Here is a 24,861-nt window from a genome sequence, read left to right as displayed (position 1 = left end):
AGGCCCCTCTTCTGTGGAACCAGCTTCCAGTTTGGATTCGGGAGACAGACACTATCTCTACTTTTAAGATTAGGCTTAAAACTTTCCTTTTTGCTAAAGCATATAGTTAGGGCTGGACCAGGTGACCCTGAATCCTCCCTTAGTTATGCTGCAATAGACGTAGGCTGCTGGGGGATTCCCATGATGCATTGAGTTTTTCCTTTCCAGTCACCTTTCTCACTCACTATGTATTAACAGACCTCTCTGCATTGAATCATATCTGTTATTAACCTCTGTCTCTCTTCCACAGCATGTCTTTTATCCTGTCTTCCTTCTCTCACCCCAACCGGTCGCAGCAGATGGCCCCGCCCCTCCCTGAGCCTGGTTCTGCCGGAGGTTTCTTCCTGTTAAAAGGGAGTTTTTCCTTCCCACTGTTGCCAAAGTGCTTGCTCATAGGGGGTCATATGATTGTTGGGTTTTTCTCTGTATCTATGAAGCGCCTTGAGGCGACTTTTGTTGTGATTTGGCGCTATATAAATAAAATTGAATTGAATTGAATCCTTCTGTATCCTTGCCCAAACAAATCTCTTCTGCTTGTTGCTTTTCTTTGGAGTTGTTTCTTAGCAGGTATTTGACCATAAAGGCCTGATTCGTGCAGTCTGAACAGTTGATGTAGAGATGTGTCTGCTACTGGAACTCTGTGTGGCATTTATCTGGGCTCTAATCTGAGGCTGCTGACTCAGATGAATTTATCCTCAGTAGCAGAGATGACTCTTAGTCTTCCTTTCCTGGGCGGTCCTCGTGTGAGCCAGTTTCACCAGAACGATTGATGGTTTTTGTAACTCCACTTTGGGACACATTCAAATTTTGACTGACTTAGATTCAGATCTTAAAGAAATTACAGACTATCGTTTCACTTATGCGATTGGTTGCCGTAAAATGAATTCTAACAGTTGTCAAATAAGACAGTCAGCTGTGTACCATCCTGACTTCTGCACAGTACAACTGATGGTCCCAACCCCGCATTAAGAAGGCAAGAAATTCCACAAATGAACCCTGACGAGGCAGACCTGTGATAGAAAAAACATTTGTCAACAAAGAAAAGCGTGGCTACTTTCAGGAACCTAAAATATAAAACATATTTAGAGCTGTTTATCAATGTTTTCTTTGCTACATAATTCCATATATCTTGGTTAATAACATTTGATGTATCTACAATATAGAAAGTAGTAAAAATAAAGAAAAACCATTAAATGGAAAGGTGTGTCCAAACCTTTGACTGGTAGTGTATGTCATTTGGATGAACCACCTTTGCACTCTTCATTCTCTTCATAGCTGCCCTCACTTCATCCTTTCTTATCCATGTTCCACCCATCTTACTCTCTCTTACATTTTCTACACCCATCAGTTCCTCAAAAGTATTTCTTCCAACTTGTCAACACCCTGACTTGACTCATTAGCACATTTCCAACTCTATCCTTAATCACCCCAACCTGCTGCTCATCCGTTCCAGCTCGATCTCTGTCTAGCCAATTGACAAGTTATTTTCGCCTTCCTTTATTGCCGAGACTCAAATTCAATGCACTCTAAACATTTTTTCTTGCTGTACACTTAGCTTCTCAGTTCTTCATTGCACTTTGTTCATTTCCCACTTTTTTTTTTGTCTTTTTCTTTTTTTTCTAGACTCTTCCTTCAAATGCTTTCCCGTATGTCTTTAATTCGCCACCAACTTTCCCTTTCTAATTTCCTGTCAAGAGGATACACCACCTACCTTGTTGGTACTTTCCCTCACCACTTCAGCTGGAAAACATTTTCACTCTTTAACACCAGGAATAGCAGCATTTGGGGTTTTTTTTGGTTTGTTTTTGTTTTTTTTTTTAGGAAAAACCGAATATATCATACAGTGGATGTATTTAGAGCACTTGTCTTGTTCTACATTTTGTCACTTTACAGCCTTACACTAAAAAAAAGGATTACATTAATTTTTCCAATCACAATACCCCATATTTACAAAGTGAGAAAAATGAATGTATTCATTTTGGAATAAGGCTGTAACAATGCAAAAAGTAGAACAAGTGAAGTGCTGTGAACACTTCCCAGATGCGTTGTATTTTAAACTTTCCAGCCCTTCAAGCCCTGCAGTGAGCCGGTATGGATCCCTTGGTGAGTCTGGTCTGGTCCTTTGACCAAATGTTTGACATCTCAGAGATAAAATGTTACATTTCAAATTTGAGACAATAGTGTAAAAAAGTAAATAAGGGCAGCTTCTAATATTAAGCTAAGTTTAAAGGAGAGAAAGAAAATAGAATAGAATGCATTTTATTGTCATTATACACATGTGCAATGACATGCAGACAAAACAAACAAACCCTTCAGCCTACAGGCTGGATCAGGTATCTCTGAAAATCCCATGAGTTAGCCATTTTCTTCTCGGCTTAGAAGACCTGAAGCCATCAGAGCTCAAATGTTTCTGTGGAAAGTTACATCATTTTCTGCCGAGAACTCTTCCAAGCGCTGGCTTGTTTCTGGAGGCTTGGACAGCAATTTCCTGGCAATCCGCTTTAGAAATTCCCTGCACGTGGGGAAGGAGACACCTTAGTCTATATTTGGTCAGCAGACGCTTCCTGCCCCTGTGAAACTTTCCCCAGCCATTTAACATAACGCATTCACGTGCTGTCGGAAATTAGGATTTCACACGTTGGTCTTTTCACAATCCGGACCTTAAAAGTGTGAAGCTAACATGTCAGAGATGTTAGCAGAAAAACACGGATTTACTGCGTGACGTGAAGCTGCACAACAATGTGCGTGTGTGAGAGATAAATCGAATGCACTTTGTAAGCACGTGTGGGGAGTGAAACTAACATGCTGCACGTGAAAGCAGCACGCCCACCCCCTCCAGCTTTGCAAGGCAACGGGTCAGTTTAAAATAAAGAGAAACCGAAAGAGAAAGAGAACCGCAGCATCATGTTGCATCATCTGTTGCCAAACCTGCTGAACTCATAAGTCATCAGATAAAGCGACTGAGCGCCTCAGTCAGCGCCACACAGTCACCAAGCAACACATCCGATGTTAGTCAGTAGCACGGCAACAGGTCCCAGCATTACCTGCTCTGTAACCTGCACTCCTGCTCGGTCCTGATATCCCGATAATCGCGTATGAATGGATACGGCTTCCCGTGCTGCACTCATGGTCCAAGACAGGTGAAAGCCTCGTGCTGCCGCAGGCGACCAGCCGACAGGTGAGCCAGTCTGCTGCAGGAGCGTGGGTCAAGATGTCCCCGTTATACATGGACTCCGGGTCCGGGTCCGAGTCCGCCAGCCCCAGCAGTACTGCAGGATCGGTAAGTTCCTCTTTCTCGTCTCTTGACTCGATCATCAAATCCCCGTATTCAGGTCATCCTACGGACCTTTTCACGCTGTTGATGCTAAGAGTAAACTTATGTGATGTAAAATTCACACCGATATTGGTTATAATTATGGGCTACAACAGGTATAACACCCATTCACTGTTTATATTGAGTCAGATCCTCTTCTGATTAATGAACCTCTGGCTTTTTTCCTTTTTACACTGTAAATAAAAATGATATATTATTAAAGCTAAAGTTATAATTATTATCATTATTGTATAGTAATATACAGCAATATACAGCAATATATAGTATTAATTATTAGTCATGCTAGTTATAATCATCATCCACTGCCTCTAAAACCACTATTTATCAACTCAGATCCACTTTAAGCCCTCCAAACAGATCTGTTTGTAAAATAAGTGATTTATTTAAATTTCATTTAAATTATTAGTACCTTAATTATCATTATTGTTATTAGTTTTTAAACTGAGTATTGGTCTTCCACCTCTGGTGTCCTGAACCCTCAGTTCACGTCCGGCTCAGGTTATTTACTGCAGTTATCGTGTGTGTGTTTGCAAAGTATACACAGATTGTATATACTGCCTGTAGAACAGTCAGCAACAGCTGTGCTGAGTGAAAATTGAACTCATGAAATGAATGGAAGGTGTAGTCTAATAAAGACTATAATAATTATTGTGTGCAATAAAAAGAATCTTCCTTGTTATTTGTCATATGGTTTGTCAGCCCTCGCCTTTGCTTCGCATCACGCGCTGCATCAAAGCACTTCACGTATTATTGACCCGCTTTATTTTGAAGGGCCACACGCACTGTCTCATGTGATTGGTTTGTCTCATGACCTTGTAAGTCATGTTATACCTTTAAAACAAAAACGCGGTATCGAAATGAAATCGATACACGCCCTTTAAAAAGAAGAAAGCCAAAGTCAAAATAGAAGTGCATACTTGAACGCCCACTGTGTCACTGTGCGGTCTAATTAACCCCAGATAGTTCTCCTTAATTCTGTCGTTGTTTTGGCAGGAGAGAGAAAGAGGGGGACAACAGATGGGACCCAGAGGGACAAAAAGACGGGAGAAGAACAGGGATGCGGCGAGGAAGAGCCGCAGAAAACAGACAGAGAGAGCAGATGAACTTCATGAGGTCTGACTCCTTTCCCCCTCTGCTTCCTTCCATTGTCATCCTCTGACTCTGTCACTTTCTGTCTCCTTTTCACACACAGCCTGTTTGATGAGCAGTGTGTGTATGTGTGCGTGTGCACGCGCGTGCGTATTGTGTAATCTGGCAGCATGCTTGCAGGCGTTTCTTGTAAATAGCCTGCTTTAGGAGAAGGACTTTCACTCCCTCTGCTTTGCCCTCCCTATCAGCCCTCCCTTTCCTGTCTGCCATCCACACACAGATATACACACGCACACACACACAGACGCATTTGTTTTCAATCTGTACTTGCCTGTCTTTTTTTTCTCCCCTGGGGGGCGGGTGCAAATTCCACAGGTCAGGGTACACATCCACACACACGGACACGCTTCCCAGAGCACTCAGTCAGATTTCTAAAGTATCTTTGATGACCGCGTGCTTACACACAAGCCTAACAGCACGTAGCCCTGAAAACTGTTTCAAGGTCATACATGCATTACAGTTATGAAGGGTTATTGTAAAAATGTGGTGTTCAAGATTTCTTACTGTGATTTGAAACCCATCCATTGAAGCAGAAAGTATTCAGGTGGTGGTGTTCTCTAAAATACTGAAATAATGTTAGCTGCTAGTTACATGAAGAGCTAAATGGAACTAAGTTATTGTGCATCGTCATATGCTGGTGATTTTGATAAGCAGTGGCACACAGTTGTACACACAGTTAATCTGTTGATGTGCATCTTTAAGCACGGTGGGAAAGCCGCATCTTAGCACGCTTCCTGTGTTGCGTTCACTTCGCTGGTCACCTGCTTTGGTTGTTTGTGAGACCTTTAATAGGTTCCTCTTGTCTTATCTTGCTAAACTTTGCACTTCTGTATTCCAGCCAGATTACTTGGCTCATAGTTTTAAAATTTCTCCCGTCACATGAGATCTGCAGTTTCGTTTGATAATTTGATACATTTGATAATTATGCTTCATATGTATATATATTTCTGTACAATTTTCTTTAGCCTAGGTCAATTTTTTTCCTAATACTATCTTAAACAAATTTGCCATTTCCAATTCCAAAAAAGTATGAGTGGACATGAGGATGAGCCTAAGCCACAGAGTCCTATTTAACCAACAGGTTGAGTAGTACAAATTCAGGTTTCTGTGCAGTAAAAAGAAGCATTTGTTCTCCTGTCATGTCACTAATCTGATTCGTCCGTCGGTTCACGCTCATAAATGTGTTTAATTACTCTCATTCTGACAAAGAGAAAACAAAACCACCGGTTTGCTGTGCTGCACCCGAGCTCGTGCTCTTTTACTACCACTAAGCTCTATTTTCCTTTTAGATTACATCCTACCTGTTGTAACCTGCTCAATATGTCTGCGTGTACCAAATTTATGAATGGGTGTGAATGTGTGTGCGTGTCTTTTTTTGTGTCGGGAACTCGCACTTTCGCTTTCCCTCTTTCCTTCTCTTTCAGTTCTGCTGCGTGTGTGTGTGCTTCACTTGAAGTTCTGGGAAGTGTCGTTGCCACAAGCCACTCGAACTTGTTAAAAACTCAAAGTTGTGTCAGCAGCTTACAGTTCAATGGGACGGAGACCGTGACTCACAACTGCATAGCACAGCTCTGACTCTTCTTCAGGGCAACTGTCAAGTTTACACTTTGATGTTAAAAGTAGACGAATGTTAGCTGTGCTGAAGTGACGGCTCATTAGAGTAGATTTGAATGGGTCACAGTTCAAAATAATCCTTACCGGTAGTTAAATCTTAGGCATATCCCCGGCAGATCCAAGAGTAGAAAAAAACAGTCAAAAACAGTGAATTTTATTGTTAAAGACTGAGTTCATTAGTTGTATGTATTTGAAACTATGGCCACCAATGTAACAGTATGTATATAAGACCAGTAAAAAAAGGAAGAGCATCTTGAAAGTGCTTTAAGTTTACCGCTAAATGTAAAGAAAACCATTGTAAATGCTCCAAAAAGGCTGGTGTAGCTGCTGGTTTCACCCATTCCTTTAAAAGCTCTTCTTTTGTGTAGAGGTTAAAGTGGGATTTGGCAGCTGTGGGAACCTTACTGCTGGGTGAAAATAGTCACTTAGAGACAAGCTGCATATTAATTTTTGAACTCAACAGTAGATTTTGTGTGTGTGTGTGTGTGTGCGCAGGCTCTGCCACTGTAACTTGCACCACAATGACTACTATTTTCATGCAACCTTCACAATTTTGCAATATATAGATAAAATAGTATGATTAGCAGCAAATCATGTGTAGATTCAAGTACCGCAAGTAAGATTTCCATTTTATCAAATGTCCCTTGCTGAAAAGTTCTTAACTTTGAAAACAGTTTATCATCTTCTTCTCCTGTTCTCTGTTCACTCATTTCTCCATCTTTGAGGCTGTTGTATGCTGACCTCCTTTTTCTTCTGTTCTTAGGAACTACATTTTTTTTTTTTGGAAACTAAGCAGATATCTCCATGCTGTCAGCTGAAAGCAGGCTGCAAATGAAATCATTAGTCATTATGCATTAGTCAAATCTGCCAATCACATTTAACTACTCTGTACTTTACTGAATGAGCTGGATTGCTGCTCCGGATTGTTCCGGCCTACTTTAGGCATCGCCTTAAGGCGAAATTGCCTTTCGTCAGTGTTATCTCCCTGTGTTTGCTTTGGTTAGTCAGAGATGGCCTCTAGTTTTTATGGAAGACGCTGAGTTGTCTGTGGCAGTAGTGAAATTTGGGAAGAAGTGTGACCTCAGCTGAAAACAGAGAACCTTTGCCTTCATCGTCAAGAAGTTGTGCCTTTTAACGTGTGTTGGTTTTAGAGATGAGGTACAACTTTTACTTTGAAGGTCTTTGTCCTTGTTTGCTTCTTGTTTACGCCGCACTGTTTCAAGTTTATCGGCCGGCTGGTGGTGAGCTAGCGAGTGTTTGCAGGAGTTGGAGCCTTCTGTGCAAACTACCGGCGACTCTGCTAGCAGCCAAAGCCGAAGAGGTGGTCGTGGAATATACATTTATTTTCCCCCTATAGTGAACGGGGGTTACCGAGGGTCATCAGCTGATCTCTAGGCCTAACTTACTGAGGTCTGACTCAGATTTCTTATTATTATCTGCTCTTTGCGACTCGAAGGTTTGAGCAGCAGGTGATGGGGCTTCAGCCACAGCCTGTCCGAGATGACTATATTAGGCATATCCCCGGCAGATCCAAGAGTAGAAAAAAACAGTCAAAAACAGTGAATTTTATTGTTAAAGACTGAGTTCATTAGTTGTATGTATTTGAAACTATGGCCACCAATGTAACAGTATGTATATATGACCACTAAAAAAAGGAAGAGCATCTCGAAAGTGCTTTAAGTTTACCGCTAAATGTAAAGAAAACCGTTGTAAATGCTCCAAAAAGGCACGTTTATTGAGAAAGCTTTTTGCCACATTTCAATTCTAAATTTTCCTAATTGGTCCCATGCATTAGTCTGCACTTATCAGCAAGGAATCACCTTTTGTTCTCTCTCCACCGCCTACCCACTCGTTTCATGCTGATCTTGCAGCGCTGTCACTTAGGAGCAATATTTCAGTTCTCCTTTGGGGTTCTGGCGTTGGCCACACTTCATCCGCTTTATGCCTCTTGTGCTTTCTATTGCTGCACACTCTCGGAGCCTTAAAGGAGCGTCATTAAGATTGTTTCGCTGTGTCGTTTTATTACTGCGCAGCACGGGCTTGGTGTGATATTATGTGGGTGGCATGTGATTGCGTTCATTGTTTGTCCTTTGATGTATGTCTGTAATAAGTTTTTATGGCTGGTGAGCGCCTCAATTAGGGATAATAAAGATATACCTGACTTTTCTTCTTTACTATTGATCCCTCCGCTTTGTCTTTTTTCCCCCACCCCCTTATTTAATCGCTTCCTTTTCCCCTTTTGCCCTCTGTCTCCTCAGGAACTCCAGAGTCTTGAGCACTCGAACTCGGCTCTTCATAAGGAGATCGCTGCATTGAAAAAGGAGCTGCACCTGTTAACGACGTCGCTGGAGCGTCACGAACCTTACTGCCGCCTCCCCTCCAGCCTTGCGGGTTCTTCTTCAGCTGACTCTCAGACCAGCTCCAACCATCACGGAATCGCCGAGGCCTCGGACTCCACCGTGGCTGCTTCCTCTGCGCTCCCCTTCTCTCTGACCTCCATGACCTCCAGCCTGGGACTTCAGAGCCTTGACTGCGTCAAAAGGAACCACGTCTCTCCTCCAGCTAACACAACATTAGCCTCCTCTGCTCATTCTTCACCTAAGCTCTTCAATTCCTCCTCTTCCTCTTCCTCCAGCCCAGTGACAGTTCCCTATTCAGCATCTTTCACCACATACACAGCTCCGCACTCTTTATTTAGCAAAGAACCTATAATGACCTCAAGCACAACAAATGGTATACCCATCTGTGACGGTCTTATTTCAAACCCCGTTCCCTCCGGTGTGCTCTCCACAGCTGCGCAGCCCACGCTGGAGCAAGACACCCTCTGTGAAATGGGTTACACAGTGGACGGATTTTTTAAGGAGAAAACATCTTTTCTAAATGCTACAGCTGACGCTACACCCCCTTATTCCCATTTAGAGGCTGGAAGCGCGGGTGTAGTAGCACCGGGTTGCGTGCCCCAGCTGCCTCCATGTCGCTTTAGTGGAAACCCAAGCAGTTCAGTTTCACCGTCTACTTTTTTACCATCACCTCTTCAAAATCCTCTTCCTCCTTCTCTTTTAGCTCCAGCCGTTTCAGGTTTGGAGCCATCACCCGTGCCTTCTTTTTCCTCAAAGCAGAGTTATGATCAAGACAATACATCAAACAGTGTGTCTCTGCTCTCCCTGCTCACTGTCCCCGGTCCACTCGATATATCTCAAGCTACCTCCAGCAGCTTCGATAGGGCTCCGTCTGAACCTCCGCCATTGGCGCCACAACCAGGGGTTCCCTCAAAGGAACTTGAACTTTGTGATTTTTTCGACTGGCTCATAAGTGGGAATAATAACCAGTAGCGCTACAGAAAAGTCATTTTGATTCATGTGTTGTGAAGAGATGACCTCTGGACTCAAGCTAGTAACAAACCAAAGACTGAATGTCTTCTGTCATATTTCATATTCATACCAGATGCTACTTATTTATTGAGCTTTCTGTTACGAAAATGCAGCGATTTCATGATTGAGCTTCCATTTGGTTTGGTCACAGAAAAATTGTCAATCTGAACCCTGCGGTTTCCAGAATGCAACCAGTAGCTGACTAGATTCTCATGTATTTGTACCTCCAGCGTCACAGGTTATCTCATCCTCTCTGAGACTAAAGTAATCTTTATGTCTGCGCTTATTAGTGAGTGGCATAAAAATGCCTCCCGAACTTTGAGGGTCTTTGAGCAGAAATCTCTAATTTCAAGAACGAACACAATAAATTCCAGTGTCTAAAAAGACATTTTTCCACAGTCAGTAATCATTTGCAGGCACCGCTCTTTCCTAAATCATGAAAAAGGAGACATAGTAAAACTGAGTCAACATGGTGAAACTTGTAACTTTTAATTTTAGATTGGGTGGAGTGGTCCTCTCACTTCCTTGCAACTTCACGGAAAGGTTACCAGAATAAATTTCCTTCTAAGCTGCAATACAAACACAGGGCAGTGCCAAAGTTAACAACACATCCTTACTCACTTTCTTCTTCTTTTTATTTGTGTACCTTAATCTTAATTGAAGACACACATTCTCAGCACATATTCTGCTACTGCTGCTAATTGATATTTAAATCTTAAAGTCAAATCAGCCACTTTCATGAAATTGGTACAGTACAGTGGGATCGCTGACAATTCCCTGTGAGCCACTGTGAAGGGCTGCTTTATTACAAGGTTGCATTAGAATGTAGTGATCCCAGCTATCAGAGCTAATAATCCGGTCGTTAAGTCTGACGTCACTAGCTGTGTCTGGGCCTAAACTCCGCTGCAGGTCCATATATCAAACGATCACTGTGGCATTACTGAGAGTTGAAAAACTGTCTAAAGTCTTTCATCTTTAATAAAATGATCAGCGTTCTGCTCTGCCAGGTGTAACAATTGAGTTTAACATCCAGGCATCCATGAAAACGGAATTTATGACATTTAACGGAGTTAGAAGTTAGCAGGAAGTTAGCTCGCTAGCTTCTATCTAAATACAATATAGCATGTCCTGACTGCGGGGTTTTGGAAACAAATTAAAACGTACAGCTCTGTTATCACTTCCAACATAAATGAAGACAGAAAACTAAAAAGCAGTGACGTTGAAGTTTGGCTAGCTGGTACACAGCTATGTTAGCATAATATAAACAAGCTAACTTTTTTTCCACTCGATAAAAGTTAACGTGAGTGTTCTCGGTGGTCAGGAACAAATGTAATCGCATGGCAGGATGCTGTAAAAGGACCAAACTTCAGCCAGGAGAACAACTGAGACAATCCATCCACAATACGAGGTTAGTCATTCATATACTGCTGCATGGGCTGGGCTGTAGTTACATCCTAAGGTTTTAAAAACTGAGCTTAAATAAATGATTAGCGGTAATAAAAGCCGAGGGAGGTCAACAGGGATCACTGACTGTTTTAGGAGCTTTTTGAGATTAAATAGAAGAAAATACAAAACATTAAACATGTTAACAACACAAAAGCCATATTAAACACAGACTACTTTAGGCCCGGAAGTAGGATTCGTCACGTCATCACTTAACGACCGGATGGAGCTAACTCTCTAACAGTGTAGCTCATTGACAATGATCGAGTCAGATCATGTTTATAACATTTTAAAGTCTTGTATAGAAACGTGTTAGTGTTTGTTTGGTCTGTTTTTTTTGTCACGCACTCTTATGACTTGCTTATACAAGCATGACTTCCATGTAGAAGCACACTATGAGATTAAATAACCTCTTATGTATAACCGTTGACTGGTTAACCCTTCAAAGCCTGAACTGTGAAACGATTACCTAAAAATTCAAACTTTAGTGAAAGTGGAGTGTTTATTGAACCTTTTAATGACATTTAAACAAAAAAAATTAACTATTAATTTGCATCCTGCATATTTTTGCAATTTATTCCTCATAAATGAATCAGAAGGAACATATCTCACTGATGACGTAGACGTCAGGATGATGTAAACCCACGAAAACTTTAAAAGGTTGAAGACGGACCTGCAGCTGTTGTTGCTGAAGTTATTCATTTTATGTTTGTTCATAGAGCCCAAAAGGATAATTATAGATGACGTAGAAATAAAAATAATTTCTGGATGTCAAGGGGTGGGTGATGGGGGGTGCACACAAGTATGCTGTGCATGGAGTAATGGTTTTCACCCATTATTTTTCAGGTGGATTGGGAACAATAATTACCCTGTAATTTTAATTCATTTGTAATTTAAAAAAATCTTTCTATAAATCAGATGCTATATTTGATGCAGCTCTTGCTTTCCATAAAAAATATAAAATTGTTGGTCCAAACTGACAATTTAACACAATTTATGTTTTAGTACATTTTTTGTGCTCATTTCAAGTGGTTTGACCCTGTGAACCAGGAGGTGGATTAATGTCTTTTAAAGAAACTGCTGCTGAAAAAGTGTTTTTTCCAAGTGATCCTTTCATTTAATTATTTTTTTTATTTTATATATTTGCTATTCAGCCTATATGGTATACCTGTATATTTGTGCATATGGCAGTTGTGGGGCTTTGTAGTATTTGTATTTATCATGGATCAAATAATATATTGAACAAGGAAACTAATAATAGAAATGATATTAAAATCGGTTTTATGCTTTAAAAAAAATGCTGTCCTGATTGAGTTTTTAAATTTTTTTATTTTATAATACAGTACAATTTTCAAGCAGTTCAGCTCACTCATTCATATGCTGTTACACAACACATGAATATTTGTTTGGGGTCTATTAGCAGAATTATGCAAATTCTGTAATATATAGCCGGATGTCCTTCTTGACACCAGGCAAGGCAGATGACTGCTCGGGGCACCGGGTGCCTGGTAGTGCCCTGAGGGCTGAGAAACCTTAAACTACAGCAGTGGCATCTGGACCTTCAACGGATCCACTTGTTCATAGAAGCCTCGACAGAAATAGTCTCAGTGGGTGGTCGCCTGCTGCGACCACCCACTGCGATTAAACAAAAGGCAGTCAACATCCAAAGAAAAGCTTTGAATGTCCTTCAAGAAGCCTGGAGAACTTTTCCTGAAGATTACTTAAAATAATGTCGAGAAAGCTGCCTAAGAGTGTTCAGGCTGTGACTTTCAATAACTGTACAAACTCTATTTTTGGTATTTATATCCTCATATGTTTGCAAACCTTTCAGTAAACCAGTGCATCTATTCCTCTTGTTTCTGTCAAAGCATAACAGAATGAGGAGTTACTTTTGCACAGCACTCTATAGTATTAACACTGCATAACCAGGCAACCTGGTCTTGGTCACTGTTGCTAAAATAAACAAGGTCTCTGCTGTAGTAATGTTTTCCTTGTTGTTTTAGAGGACTGCTGTTGGTGCTGTCAGACTACTCATAACATAATGGTGATGAATGCTGGTTGGAGGGGCCCCAACAGACTCCACAATGCCCACTGTGCACAGCTAACAACTGTAGACTGCTCTAATAAAAAGCTCCAAAATGCTGTTGAATGTCGGTTAACCAGCGCGTCTCTAACAGCACCACAGCCTCCCTGATAGCAAATGTAAAGCAGAGCATCAATGCTGCCCTGACCCACACTGTAAACTCTCTGTGTGTGTGTCTTTATCCCGGAAGATGACTGGGTGAACTCACCTGATACACCACATAGGGGACAAGGGTGTAATGTAAAGCAAAGGACGCATGCGCAGTTACAGCACCTACTGCACTGTAGTCTCTATGAGATAAAATAGGCTTGTGTGTGTTTATGGGGAGAAAATCAGTGTGTGTGTGACTTTGAGAAACAGATGAAAGGCGCGGATAAATGCGCCTTTAAATGCACGTGCGTGTGTGCTTACACGAGAGAGTGAGCGCGAGCAAGTGGCTGAGCGGGCTGAAGAACAATGGATGGGACTTGATCCTCAAAGCCAGCTTCACCTCAAATAGGAGGAGAGCAAAATGGGGGAAAGGGGAGGGGGAGGAATGGGGGGGAGGCGGTGAGCGTCAAAGCGGTGCACTGATGGAGGATAGGAGGGGATATTTCTTTACTGGATGAAACGGCAGTGAGAAAGCCAAAGGTGGTGCGGCAAGAGCAGGAACGCCGATGAAACACCTGCTTATAATCGAGCGGCTTTAAAAAGCCAGGGCCGGCCACGCGTAAATAAAGGCAAATAAATAAATAACTCCATCATATAGCGTCATCCGCAGTGGAGGAGGCTCACTCCTCTCTCTCCTTGCACCACCTCAAGGCTGAGGAACCTGCGTCAAGACGCGGAGAGTGAGACGAGGCAGCATCTGCTCAGCGCTTTCAAAATAAAATCTTTATTTTATTTTATTTTATTTTTTTTCTGGCTGAGCCTGTAGCCTACTCTGCAGTGAAAAATGCCAGAGAAGATTCATCATAGCTGACCGCCTTAGTGCTTAGTGCCTGTACACGAAAAGAAGTTAAACATGTTGGATTTTCTCTGTTAACCATGAAAGTATCTGTGTAGAACAGAACGAGTAAGAAGTTCTTTCTGCGCATCCATTATACTTATAAAGAAAGAATTCCTGAGCTCAGTTTTTATTTGGTACATCTTGCTGTTGTTGTCTAGACTGAACTAGAGAAATCAAAAAGAGACTTTCAACCTTGCTTTCATCTCTACCTGCAAGTTAACGCTTCAGTCCAATAGCACTGCAGTTACCAAAGTAACCAGGCTTATTGACATCCATGATGATCCTGAGGAGCTGTCTTAAGGGGTTGCCGTATTAAAATCTATTTAGATCTCTGAAGTTTCCTTTTTTTAATGACTACATAGAAGCCCTTAGGCTCCACCAGTAACCCTCACAGGCTAAAACAGCTTTTAGGTCTGAAAAGTTAAGCCACAATTGCTCTCACAATTACTCCTCTGGTTGTAAAGCAGAAGTACAGTTGTTGAGAATTACCTGGGACCAGGGACGAGAGGTCAAGGCCACTAGTTTCCAGTCTTATTTATTAAAGGGTGACGTTCATTTTATAAATTATGGTCACAGTTAAGGCATTTAGAAAAGTTTTGTGCAAATATATCGTTAATCAAAAAGATTTTTGGGATTCACCTATCATTAATACAGCCGTTCACACTGACCGAGTAATTTTGCTGGATGAATTTGCGACATTTATTTTTTGAACTACGCTCGATTTCCAGATCCAGATACACAGATTTAACAAATCAGATCACTGCATTTGGCAACAAGTGCACTTGTACTTCTTGTAGCGTGCACCGGTACAACATACAAAACTATATGGAAATAGCAAATTAATACTACTGAATGCTGCAGAGTCTCAAAGCACCTTAACGGCGAGCATTAATAAAAGTGACTGTGTGATGATGTTGCGGCGCTGGTGTACTGGCCTTAATGGCCATTATACCCAGCTTTATGAGGATAAAGCGGGTTATTCTTTATTCTTTTGGGATTTTCAAGTAGCTGCTGATATAGAATAGGAAACGTCACTGACAAAAAGTGACGTCAGTTTGTCTACTATCATCTTTTATGTACAGTCTATGAAAAGGGGCTTGATTTCCGCAATCCAGACACACGCTTGCACAGGTAGCCTATTTTATTTTGAAAGTCATGAAGCTTCATTTCCGGTATGTTCCCGACTCATCGCGTGCATGTTGACGCAGCTCACTGAGTCGCTGTAGGACAACCGGATAACGGGAACGGAGAAGGGGGTACAGGAGGGAAAAAAAAACAAAAAAAAAACCGCGTCAGTGTGTCAGACGCAGACGGTTTTGCTATTGTATAACACAGGCCTTCAGCTTTTCCTCTCCCGGCTGCCCCTGCGCGGAGGAGCGGCCTCTTTTTTCTTTCATTTACCTTTTTTCCCTGTCCTCTGACCGCGGAGGGAGACGCCGAGCGGAGCTGCGGGGCTCGCCGTTATATCGGAGGACCTGCACATGTCGGTGCGGTGAGGGACCGCTTGTTTCCCCGCCCTGATACGGTTGAAGGAAGGCAGGAGGAGGGGGAGGCTGAGTGGACTATAACATCTTTAGCCTTCAAAGAAATCAAAGAAAAAAAGAAATATCAGGTTTTAACGGTTTAAAGAAGGACCCATTATAGAGGGGGGAAACGAGGCAGGAGGACAACAGTGATGCCGCAGCTGAAGTGGGCCCAGATTGATGATTTTATGATATCATCATTCACCGCCAGGACCGAGCACTGATTTTTATTGATAAAAAAAATCGAGGAGAAGAAGCTGTGAAGTGGCACGGAGGGCGTTTGTTTGCGTCTGATCCGGATAAACAGGAGGTGCTTTTTGTCTTTATTTTTTAAGCCTATCAGGAGCTCAGCTGCTTGATATCATACAGCAAATAAACATCCAAATCCAGGCTGATGACTTAGGCGGTGTGTGACGCCAATACAGCAGCAGCAGCAGCAGCAGAGGCGTGTGTGTGTCTGTGTGTGTGTGAGGAGGAGACGCGCCTGTCTGAGCATCATCTGGTAGCTGTTCCAAGCTACTCCTGCACGGCGATGATACACAAGCGATTCTTTTCATCTGTGTGTGAAAAGCTGAAGCTTCGAGGATGATGATGACGATGACGAAGATGCCATTTCCAGTCCGGCTCTGATAGAGACAACGAGGCGCGCAGCACGTGACTGGACCCCTAGAAAATCTAGCTCTCTCTCACCTCTCCTCACCTCTCCTCCGCCTCTGCACCTTTCTCCCCCCTCCATACTTTCTATCTCTCACCCCTCTCCTCCCTCCTCCTCCTCCACCACCACCACCCCTGGAGCCGCTTTTTTTTTTATTCTGATCAGTTGATAATCCATCTGTGATTCAGATAGCCACCCACTCCCCCCCCATCCACCCTCATCCTCTGCTTTATTCAGCCTTACATCCTCTTAATAAACATTCCCCCTCGTTACACACTCACTCGCAAAAGCATCCACACCACCTCCACCTCCAGCCATCATGGAGACGACCAAGCTGCCTCCGTCCAGCCCGTCCTCGCCGACCACCAGCTTCTCGGTGCCGTCCGCGGAGAAGGTGGATGGCTTCCCGCGAAGGTCCATGCGCAGGGCCCGACAGAGGAGGTCCCACAGCTCCTCTCAGTTCCGCTACCAGAGCTCCCAGGTGGAGCTCACCCCGCTGCCCCTGCTCAAAGGTGAGGCTCTGATTCCCCCAAAGCAGCCACAGATCAATGTGAGAAACAACAGCTGGAACATGTGACACTGAGAAAGCTGTGACAGTAAAAGGTCACAGTCAACTCTCTGTGTTTGCCTTCTTTGCTCACCTACATGACTAAAACACAACACACACACTTATCCACTGACTGGTTTCCACTTAAACATGCTCTCCTCTCAGTCCTTGTCAGGTCTGACAGGCGGAGGTGACGGTGGTGGATTTGGTTTATTTAACAGATCTGCTGCCTGTCTTCTTTTGGATATGTAAAGGGCCTGTTGTTGTTGTTTTTGCTGTTGTTGTTATTCTTCTTCTCCTCTGTGCTGGGACAAACAGTCCTTTTCATTAGCAGTTAATAGATTAACATGTGTCATGCATATTTCCCCCCTCCTGTCAAATGTCGGAAACAAGTGAAAAAATGACCATCGCAGTATTTCACAGCCAAATAATAACAGAATCAGTTTAAGGTCCTTTTAAAGCAGCAGTGAATTTTTGCAGTGGAGGAGCAGAAGTAGTCCGTGCATTGAATCATCGTTGCATTTCTGTCCTTTAGGTGGTTTTGAGATGTGACTGTTTCTCAGTCAGGTGACAGTGAAGTGTCTGTTTTTTTGTTTCAGACGAGCTCTCATCAGACCGTATGCTTCCTTTTGAGCTTTTTTATAATTTGTCTTTTGTTTTCTTGAAGATGAATTGCTTGCATGGAGTCACTTCATTTGCATTGACCACTTTCACCCACACTAAGCAAACCCATCCAACATGTGCTTGTCTTCTTGATTGGCTGATAGTGGGGTGGGGCGGGGGGGATGAGAGAAGAGTCTCTCCATCATGAGGCCTCTCCCCTTGACGGTCACTTGGGTTGTAAAATCTGTGAAACGCCAAAGATGTTGACATTCAGGCTGGTGCAGCATCCACCATGAAGGCAGGCAGAGCTGCGCTATTTGCAGGTCTGTCGTTGCCATAGCTGTAATCCCAGAGCTGCAGTTACTACACAGAGGCCAATTTGATCTGTGCAGGCGTGTTGTGGCCTTTTAGATTCAAGCCCCGGGGATGCAAAAGCACCACCCTGCATATCCTGTATATTCTACCTGCCTGGGTGAAGCCTCCTGGTCAAGCCACTAGGCATGGCCTGCTTTACGTGTGCATTAATGTTTGCGGTGGCTAAATGTTCAAAGATTGTTTCTGTTTATCTTTTATAATGAAGATTTGTTTCTTAGCCCAGCCTGGAATTGGTGCATCCCAACATCATACTGTGGAAAACCTGTGATTGGAATAGCTAAACGAATATGCAGTGGACTGTAAAGTAAAACAAAGATAGTAAAGTGAAGTAAATGCATGGATTCATGGATGATAGAATTTTCTGAATCCAGCTGTCAGCTCTGAGCTTTTGCCGTTTGAATGTCTTTGGTTTGTGGATGCTTGGTTTGGTTCTTGAACAGTAACGGGCGTAAAAAGAGTTCACTGACATTATGGCTTTTCTATAAACGTGCTGCAGCATTGATTTCATGCACAGGTTCTTTAACAGCAGATATTTTCTTGCTAGGCTTTGTGTTTAGGCAGCGAGTACACGTTAGAGCTGGCCAGATCAATAAATTTGTACTTTGCTTCACTCAGTCAACAAACCCCATCGCTTCATGTTCCGTCCTTTTTATATACGTTCTTGCTCTTCTCTGGCTTCGTGGCTTTACTCCTGTCTCTCTCGCTTGCGTGTACAGTACAAAAGCAGGTTGCATGTGCTCGTGTGTCCTTCTGACCCTTCTTTATAAGGTTACTCCCCCTTTCACTTAGCCTGCAATCTCTTCCCATTAACCCTCTGAAAAGAAGACCTCTGTGCTTTCAGAGGAGGCGTGAGCTGTGTGCGCCTGCGTTTTAACTTCTTCTGAAGCACGTGAGCGAGGGGTGTGTGCAGCAAGGTGATAAGAGGTTTTTACCGCATCAGTACAGCACCTTTGGTTGAGGTGGGTCTCTGCACATGTCCTGTAGAAGTCCCAGTTACTGGACTACTGGTGCTGCACTGTTTCTGGACCCCCTTGAGGAACTGATAGTAAGATTCTGCAGCAGGAGAAGCGTCTGGTGTGGGGAAGTCTCTAACGGGAAGTATGTAGGCCAAGTGTAGACAGACTTGTGGGTGTTTTTTCCTCCAGGGAGTCACATTCTCTTTGTTAATTTGAACTCCTCCTCCTGCTTCTTGCACTCGAAGCTCTGAGCAAAGCTTCATCTCATTCTTGTGACATGACAGAAATGAAACTGGAAGACCTGACATTTAACAGCAAACTAGAATATATCATAAAAACACATTTTTAGCAGTGTTTAAGCTGAGCAACAGTCAACTATTCTGGCTCACACAGAAAGCCCCCAGGTTGGATTCAAACCTAGGCCCTTCTTGCTGTGGGGCAACAGCGCTAACCTTCCCGCCTCTGTGGCTGTTTCTGTGTTAGTTTTGTAACAGTCTGTTTGTCCAGGGTGTCCTTCACCTCTCGCCCTGTGGCATCTGGGGTAGGCTCAAGCACCCCCACAACCCTGATTTGGATCAGTGGAATGGATGGATGGCTTAGAGCAGAAATATAGAGAACCAAGGACTTTTTTAAAACATGTGCTTGATCTTGCTTCAAAACAACTTATTTGCACATGGAACCGTATATTTTCACTAAAAGCTCTCAGTAGCTTAAAGCCAACTCTCTCGTTAGTGGTATTCAAAAGGCATTGCAGTGAAAAGTGAGTCACTAAATGTAAAATAGCAAACGTACAAAAGGGAGGTTTTGGGAAATCTGAATGAAATACAACATTTTCAACTGAGTTCAGAGATTATGAATGACTGGACAGCAGGAATGATCTAACAGTGTGTCTTTTTCAGGTCAGAAGCCTTAAACAGGCCAGTCCTCTGGTCTCTTCCGATCCACGATCTGTAGTATTATCATGTAAAGTTCCTCAAGCTGTTAGCTGATCTCTGAGAGGTTCATTTCCTCACTGACCATATTAATGGTCCCTTTTAGCATGGAATCCATTCATAGCTTTGCGATCTGAGTAGTCTGTGAAATATATCTGTCTTAAAAATATCTTTTTTGGTGGGTTAGACGAAGACAAAGTTCAGTCCAGAATCAGTGCAGAACTCTAAGAACGGCAAGTGTAACGAGGTGGACAGCAAATGTCTGGAAGTTGAGTTGTATTTGGACTTTTATTGAGTTGCGTGGGATGGAGGGAAATGATTATCACAGTTATTTTGATCAATATCAATCACTAAATATAGTGCAAAAATGCTTTTACTTCACTGTCATGTAAACTGTTTGCACATTTGCTGCACCATTTCTTTGCAGCAGAATAAATTTGCTCCTCTTTATTTATCTAAATTCAGAGCATCTCATTGAAGAAAAATATGAAATATAAATTGTACCAAAGCTTAATACAAAATTAAATCAACAGAGCTGCTTCACTTTAACACTGTGCTGCAGTCCTGTGAGTTTATCTTTGCAGACGAATGTGTGTTTGTGCGTCTCCTAGAAGCAAAATACATTCGTGGTGCCTGCAGGATGAATGTAAATAAAATAAACTTGAAACTTGTGTATGCCTTTCCACTTCTCCTGTGATCTTTGCCATCAGCGCAGGTTTGCAGAAAAAGGCGAAAACATCTTTTTTGTCCAGTGTCTTGACCATTTTGCTGAAGTCGTCGTTACTTGCTGATTATCGGTCACGTATTGTGCCATATCTTGCAAACTGGGATGCGATTGCTTTACTGACTTCAGTTCAGACTTCATCTTTGTGGGTGGTGTTGACACGCCGACATGCTGTGCAGCCTCCTTTTCCTGGACGTGCGAGTTTGTGTCGGATGCTGCGCCGTTTCTCTTTGGCCTCGTGCACTGGTCGTGCTGCAGATTGTGGCGTGTTTTTAGACGGCTGACTAACTTGTGTTTCTTTGCAGTGCAGCCACGTGGCGCCCTTATGATTTCTTCTTGGTTAACGTCTCTTGCCCTAAATCTGAATTATTTCCAAACAACAGATGACGATCTGCTTCAAGGGACAAGCTCTTCACCTTCTGCTGTGCCACAAATTTGAATTTTGTGTCAGTGCTGTGTTATCTGTTGCATATCACGGAGGTCAAGCGCGCTCAGGGAACTCCACACTGTGCCGTCCAGGGAACAGCTGTGATTGGCACATGCAGGCACAGTATCAGGCGCCGATTTAGGGAGCGCTTGATTTGCCTTTGCTTTGCGTTTTGTTGGCAGAGCATGCAGTTTTAGTATTGCTCAGTCATTTTTATTTATTTTAATGAACCAAAATTGTGATTGAGATTAAAGCTCAGCTGTCCAGCCCTACTTGGAGGTGGGTTGCAAAGCAGCTTGCAATTTTGAAGCAGTTCTAGACCTGCTAAAGCAGTTTATATAACATACAATTTATGAGTTACATTATTAGATGTGTAGACAGGTATCAGCTAATCTAAGGTTGCTGGATTTTAAAAAAATGCTGGCAATGGACCATAATTAGCATCACATACTGATGCTGTAATCAGTCATATTAACTGTTACGGCGAATTTCACAGACATGACATAAATACATGTGTAAAACAGACTGGTTAAACTTTAGTGTAAGGGAGCAACTACCTTGCTAGTGTGTTGTTGAACAAGGTATTGACTTGTGATCGAGATTCAGGGCTGGTGATTTGACGTCGAAGTGTTTCTTGAATTACAAGATGAAGGAGTGTTATTAATATTATTCTTCAGATAGTTAGGGATAAATCAGACAAATTAAAGACTACTATGAAGGTTTTTTTGCATTAAAGATGAATAATGTGAGATAAACACATGAGACTTGTGAAACTCCAGTAAACAGGGAGCTGATCTGGAACACTGAACTGGCTAATAAAAGAGTAGCAGGCACAGCCAAGAAAGTCAATTAATCCACAGATGAAGGGTGAAGGATACTGGGTCCCTATAATCCTTTTTTACAGTGTATTCATAGTTGGCCTGCAGCATGCATGTGCGCACGTACACTCACACACAAACACAGGCATTTCACTGCTCTCTGGGCGCTGTGCTTTAGGACTGGTTCTTCAAAGCGGCTGCTTCGATGTGCAGAGGACATTTGGTCTAAATAGAAACGCCTTTTTAAAACGTGAAATTTATGATTTGTTAAATCCTTTACTAGTAAAAGACTCTTTTTAAAAAAAGATCCAGGAATACTTTTTTTTTAAGAACAGCTGACACAACCTCACATTTCTGTTCCACTTTCATGAAATCATGATATTAGACATCCCCTTTATTGCAATGAGCACGTGCTCTTGTTTTGAGTGGTTCTGCGTCATTGAAATCTAAATTCTCCTGTTAAAACTGAGCTTTAACAGCAAAGTTTCAAATAGATGTCAATAATTAGCGTTCACAAATGAGATCCGGTTCAATTTCAGCAAAAGCAGGTGATTATAAAGTCAGAGAACCAGCATATCAGCACATACAGAGCCAACAGACCGGCATCAGCGATGTTTTAGACACGGTGAAAGCATTGCCTTCCTTTCCGCTCTCTCCACACTTTCATCATTGCATTAAAAAATTATAAAACACTTGAGGATGGTGTCCAGTAAAGACGCTGGGAGTTAATGGTTTGGGAACGTAGCCAAGTGGATCTAACTGTCCGCGGTCCTCTCTTCGCTGTTTCCTTTTGTAAAATACCCGAATCAGTCTGAAAGTGAGCAACACATGGTAGCTCTCTACCTACCTAACCACCCATCCATCCATTAGTCGATGAGCAATCCAAATCCTAAAGAAGTCATTTTGCAGGAAACCAAGTCAGTAAAATGAGTGAAAAATATAGATTAATTGACTGGTAAGAAAGTAAGAACTGATCAGATTAATCACCATTAAAGGTTAAACATTGTCCATGTAGATATTTGAGCTCTTTGAAGCTCTTATATCAACCTCTTTAATAACTGAAGCTTTTTTAAATGCTGATAACATGTTTGTGACTTTCTGCTGTGCAGAGCACATAGACCAGGGGTGTCGAACTCCAGGCCTCAAGGGCCGGTGTCCTGCAGGTTTTAGACATCACCCTGTTTCAACACACCAATATCAAATGATTAGTTCATTACCAGGCTTCTGGAGAACTTCAAGACATGTTGAGGAGGTAATTTAGCCATTTAAATCAGCTGTGATGGATCAAGGACACATCTAAAACCTGCAGGACACCGGCCCTCGAGGCCTGGAGTTCGACACCTGTGACATAGACTATAACAATGGATAGTCACCGTAACGTCACCCTCTGGGTTAGTAAAATCCAATATGAAGCTTCAGGAAAAGTATTTTTCCGGTTCCATCTCAGTGTTTTGAAACCGGACATGATGAGCGAGGGTGGATCCGACTGAGAAACTGAGAGATACTGTGCACTCATTGGCTCCGTTGACTTGTCAGTTGCTTGGTAGACATGCCATACTGTTTTTATTATCCTTTTTTACTCTAGCAGGGATCAAGAATTAAGAAAACAGACATCATGCAGTACTATAGGATAGGATTTGAAACTAAACTCATCAGGAGAGTGTTCCCTGAGGTCAAAGAACAAAGATGTTGAGGCTCGTTTTCCAACAGACTTCTTAACAGATCTGTCCACCAGAGGGAGTCGGCCTTTGCTAGCCATTAGAAAGAATAGAGGTTTAAACCACTTAACTCAATGGCAGAACATTGCACACACATACAGTCAGGTTAGTGTTGCATGTAGGGGTGGGGTTGATATATAGCGTGGTATGGCAATATTTTGTGTGGCGATATTGTATTAATGCATAGACGCCGAATATCAATATTTTATTAGATACATTTGATTTTATGTGTCATGTGATTGCCACCTCTATTAGCAACACCACTGCTAGCACCATAGACTCCATGATTTATGGATTCAGGTTCATTTACAATGACTGTATGGTAGATGCCAGCTGTGCTTTGCCAGGCTTTTATTCGTCTCACTTTCCACCTTTCTTGTATACAACTTCCTGTCACATAGTGAGAGTGGTGCTGCTGTCTGATGGGACTATAGTGCTGGCTAGGGGCATCTAAGAACAACAGTTAATTGCTGTTGCACATAAATGAATATGGATAATTAGCTTAACCTATTAGTATTTCTGGTGCCAACAGAGGGCAAAAATATTTAATCGTCTAATTAATTGCACATATCCCTAAAGGGATTCACCAGTCAGATCCAGAGTTTTGGCATTTTTTTCTTTACATATTATAGAAGAATTTGATTGCAGAATTATTAGCTGGGGGTGCTCATTGAGTTTGTCCCGGTTTTAGTCCTCCATTTGCTCAGGTGCACTGCAGTTGCCTGCCTAAATAGAGAACAGGCTGTTAGCTCAATGCTCCTTCACAGTTGCGATGCTCTCCCCTGGGGCCACAGACACCAGCACAGCTCCTCTGTCACGGGTCTTGTGTCGCTGCTGGCAGGCCAACGAGACTAAGGTCACATTCCTGTTCGACATCTAGTCAGCAGACACGCAAACTTGTGATTAAGATTTGTGGCCTTTTCCCACACCAAAGAGAATTTGCACGTATGTGATTCAGGATGATTTTTGAGATTACTGAGCCAGCTGTCGCCATAGATTAAAACAGGAACCTGCAACTGCTGTGAGCAGGCCTGACATCCACTGACCTTGACATCCACTCAGTCTCTGTTCCCTCTGCAGCTAAGTTTCGCACTTTTCTTCCTGTTGCACTTAATATAGTACAGTATACGAGAGGCCTGTGCTTCCACTGTGCTTACGTTCTTGTCTGATTTACAGTAATTCATGTAGGTCATGTACAATCCGCACAACCTCTTTCTCAAACAGACTGAATCGATATGAAGAACAAAACACACCATGAGCAATAACATCAAAGCAGAGGTGCCATTGCTGCTGGTAGAAATATCAACAGTGATTGGTTAAAGTGAAATAATATGTGTGCTAATAGAAAAGCCCACATGGTGAATGAAAATAAAAGCACCTGCACTGCAGGACAAATGTTATTACTGTACAGAGAAGTGATGTCCAGATAGCAAATAAGCATGATAGGAGCTAGAGTCTTTTTCAGGTTTTACCACCAATCAGAGGGTGCCCCTCCCTGACCCTGGTTCTGCTGGAGCTTTCTTCCTGCTAAAAGGGAGTTTTTCCTTCCCACTGTCGCCAAA

At 42.5% G+C, this 24,861-nt stretch overlaps 2 protein-coding genes across 2 annotated transcripts in view; both read left to right on the top strand.

Moving 5' to 3' along the window:
• Positions 1 to 1,449: 1,449 nt before the first annotated feature.
• batf2 (basic leucine zipper ATF-like transcription factor 2) lies at positions 1,450 to 10,446 on the top strand. Its single transcript, XM_040012457.1, has 3 exons — positions 1,450 to 3,319; positions 4,367 to 4,486; positions 8,395 to 10,446. The coding sequence occupies exons 1-3, from the start codon at positions 3,251 to 3,253 to the stop codon at positions 9,466 to 9,468; spliced, it is 1,263 nt and encodes a 420-aa protein (XP_039868391.1). The 5' UTR covers positions 1,450 to 3,250; the 3' UTR covers positions 9,469 to 10,446.
• Positions 10,447 to 15,208: 4,762 nt separating this feature from the next.
• The window catches only part of ppp2r5b (protein phosphatase 2, regulatory subunit B', beta), a 49,562-nt gene continuing 39,909 nt past the window's right edge, over positions 15,209 to 24,861 (top strand). The window contains exon 1 of the mRNA XM_040012256.1: positions 15,209 to 16,711. Coding sequence (XP_039868190.1) covers positions 16,519 to 16,711 — 193 coding nt within the window. The 5' untranslated portion in view covers positions 15,209 to 16,518. The remainder of the gene's footprint in view (positions 16,712 to 24,861) is intronic.

This window comes from Simochromis diagramma, unplaced genomic scaffold (assembly GCF_900408965.1).
Source record: "Simochromis diagramma unplaced genomic scaffold, fSimDia1.1 OVJJ01000604.1, whole genome shotgun sequence".
NCBI classification, from domain to species: Eukaryota; Metazoa; Chordata; class Actinopteri; order Cichliformes; family Cichlidae; genus Simochromis; species Simochromis diagramma.
Note: the sequence above shows the minus strand (reverse complement) of the source record. Positions and strands in the feature narration are given on the sequence as shown.

Excerpts from the sequence above, each read along its gene's own strand:
- batf2 (XM_040012457.1), top strand. The coding sequence starts at position 3,251 with ATGTCCCCGTTATACATGGACTCCGGGTCCGGGTCCGAGTCCGCCAGC. Across the intron at positions 3,320-4,366 it reads CCAGCAGTACTGCAGGATCG|GAGAGAGAAAGAGGGGGACA; the intron begins GTAAGTTCCTCT and ends TTGTTTTGGCAG. Across the intron at positions 4,487-8,394 it reads GAGCAGATGAACTTCATGAG|GAACTCCAGAGTCTTGAGCA; the intron begins GTCTGACTCCTT and ends CTGTCTCCTCAG.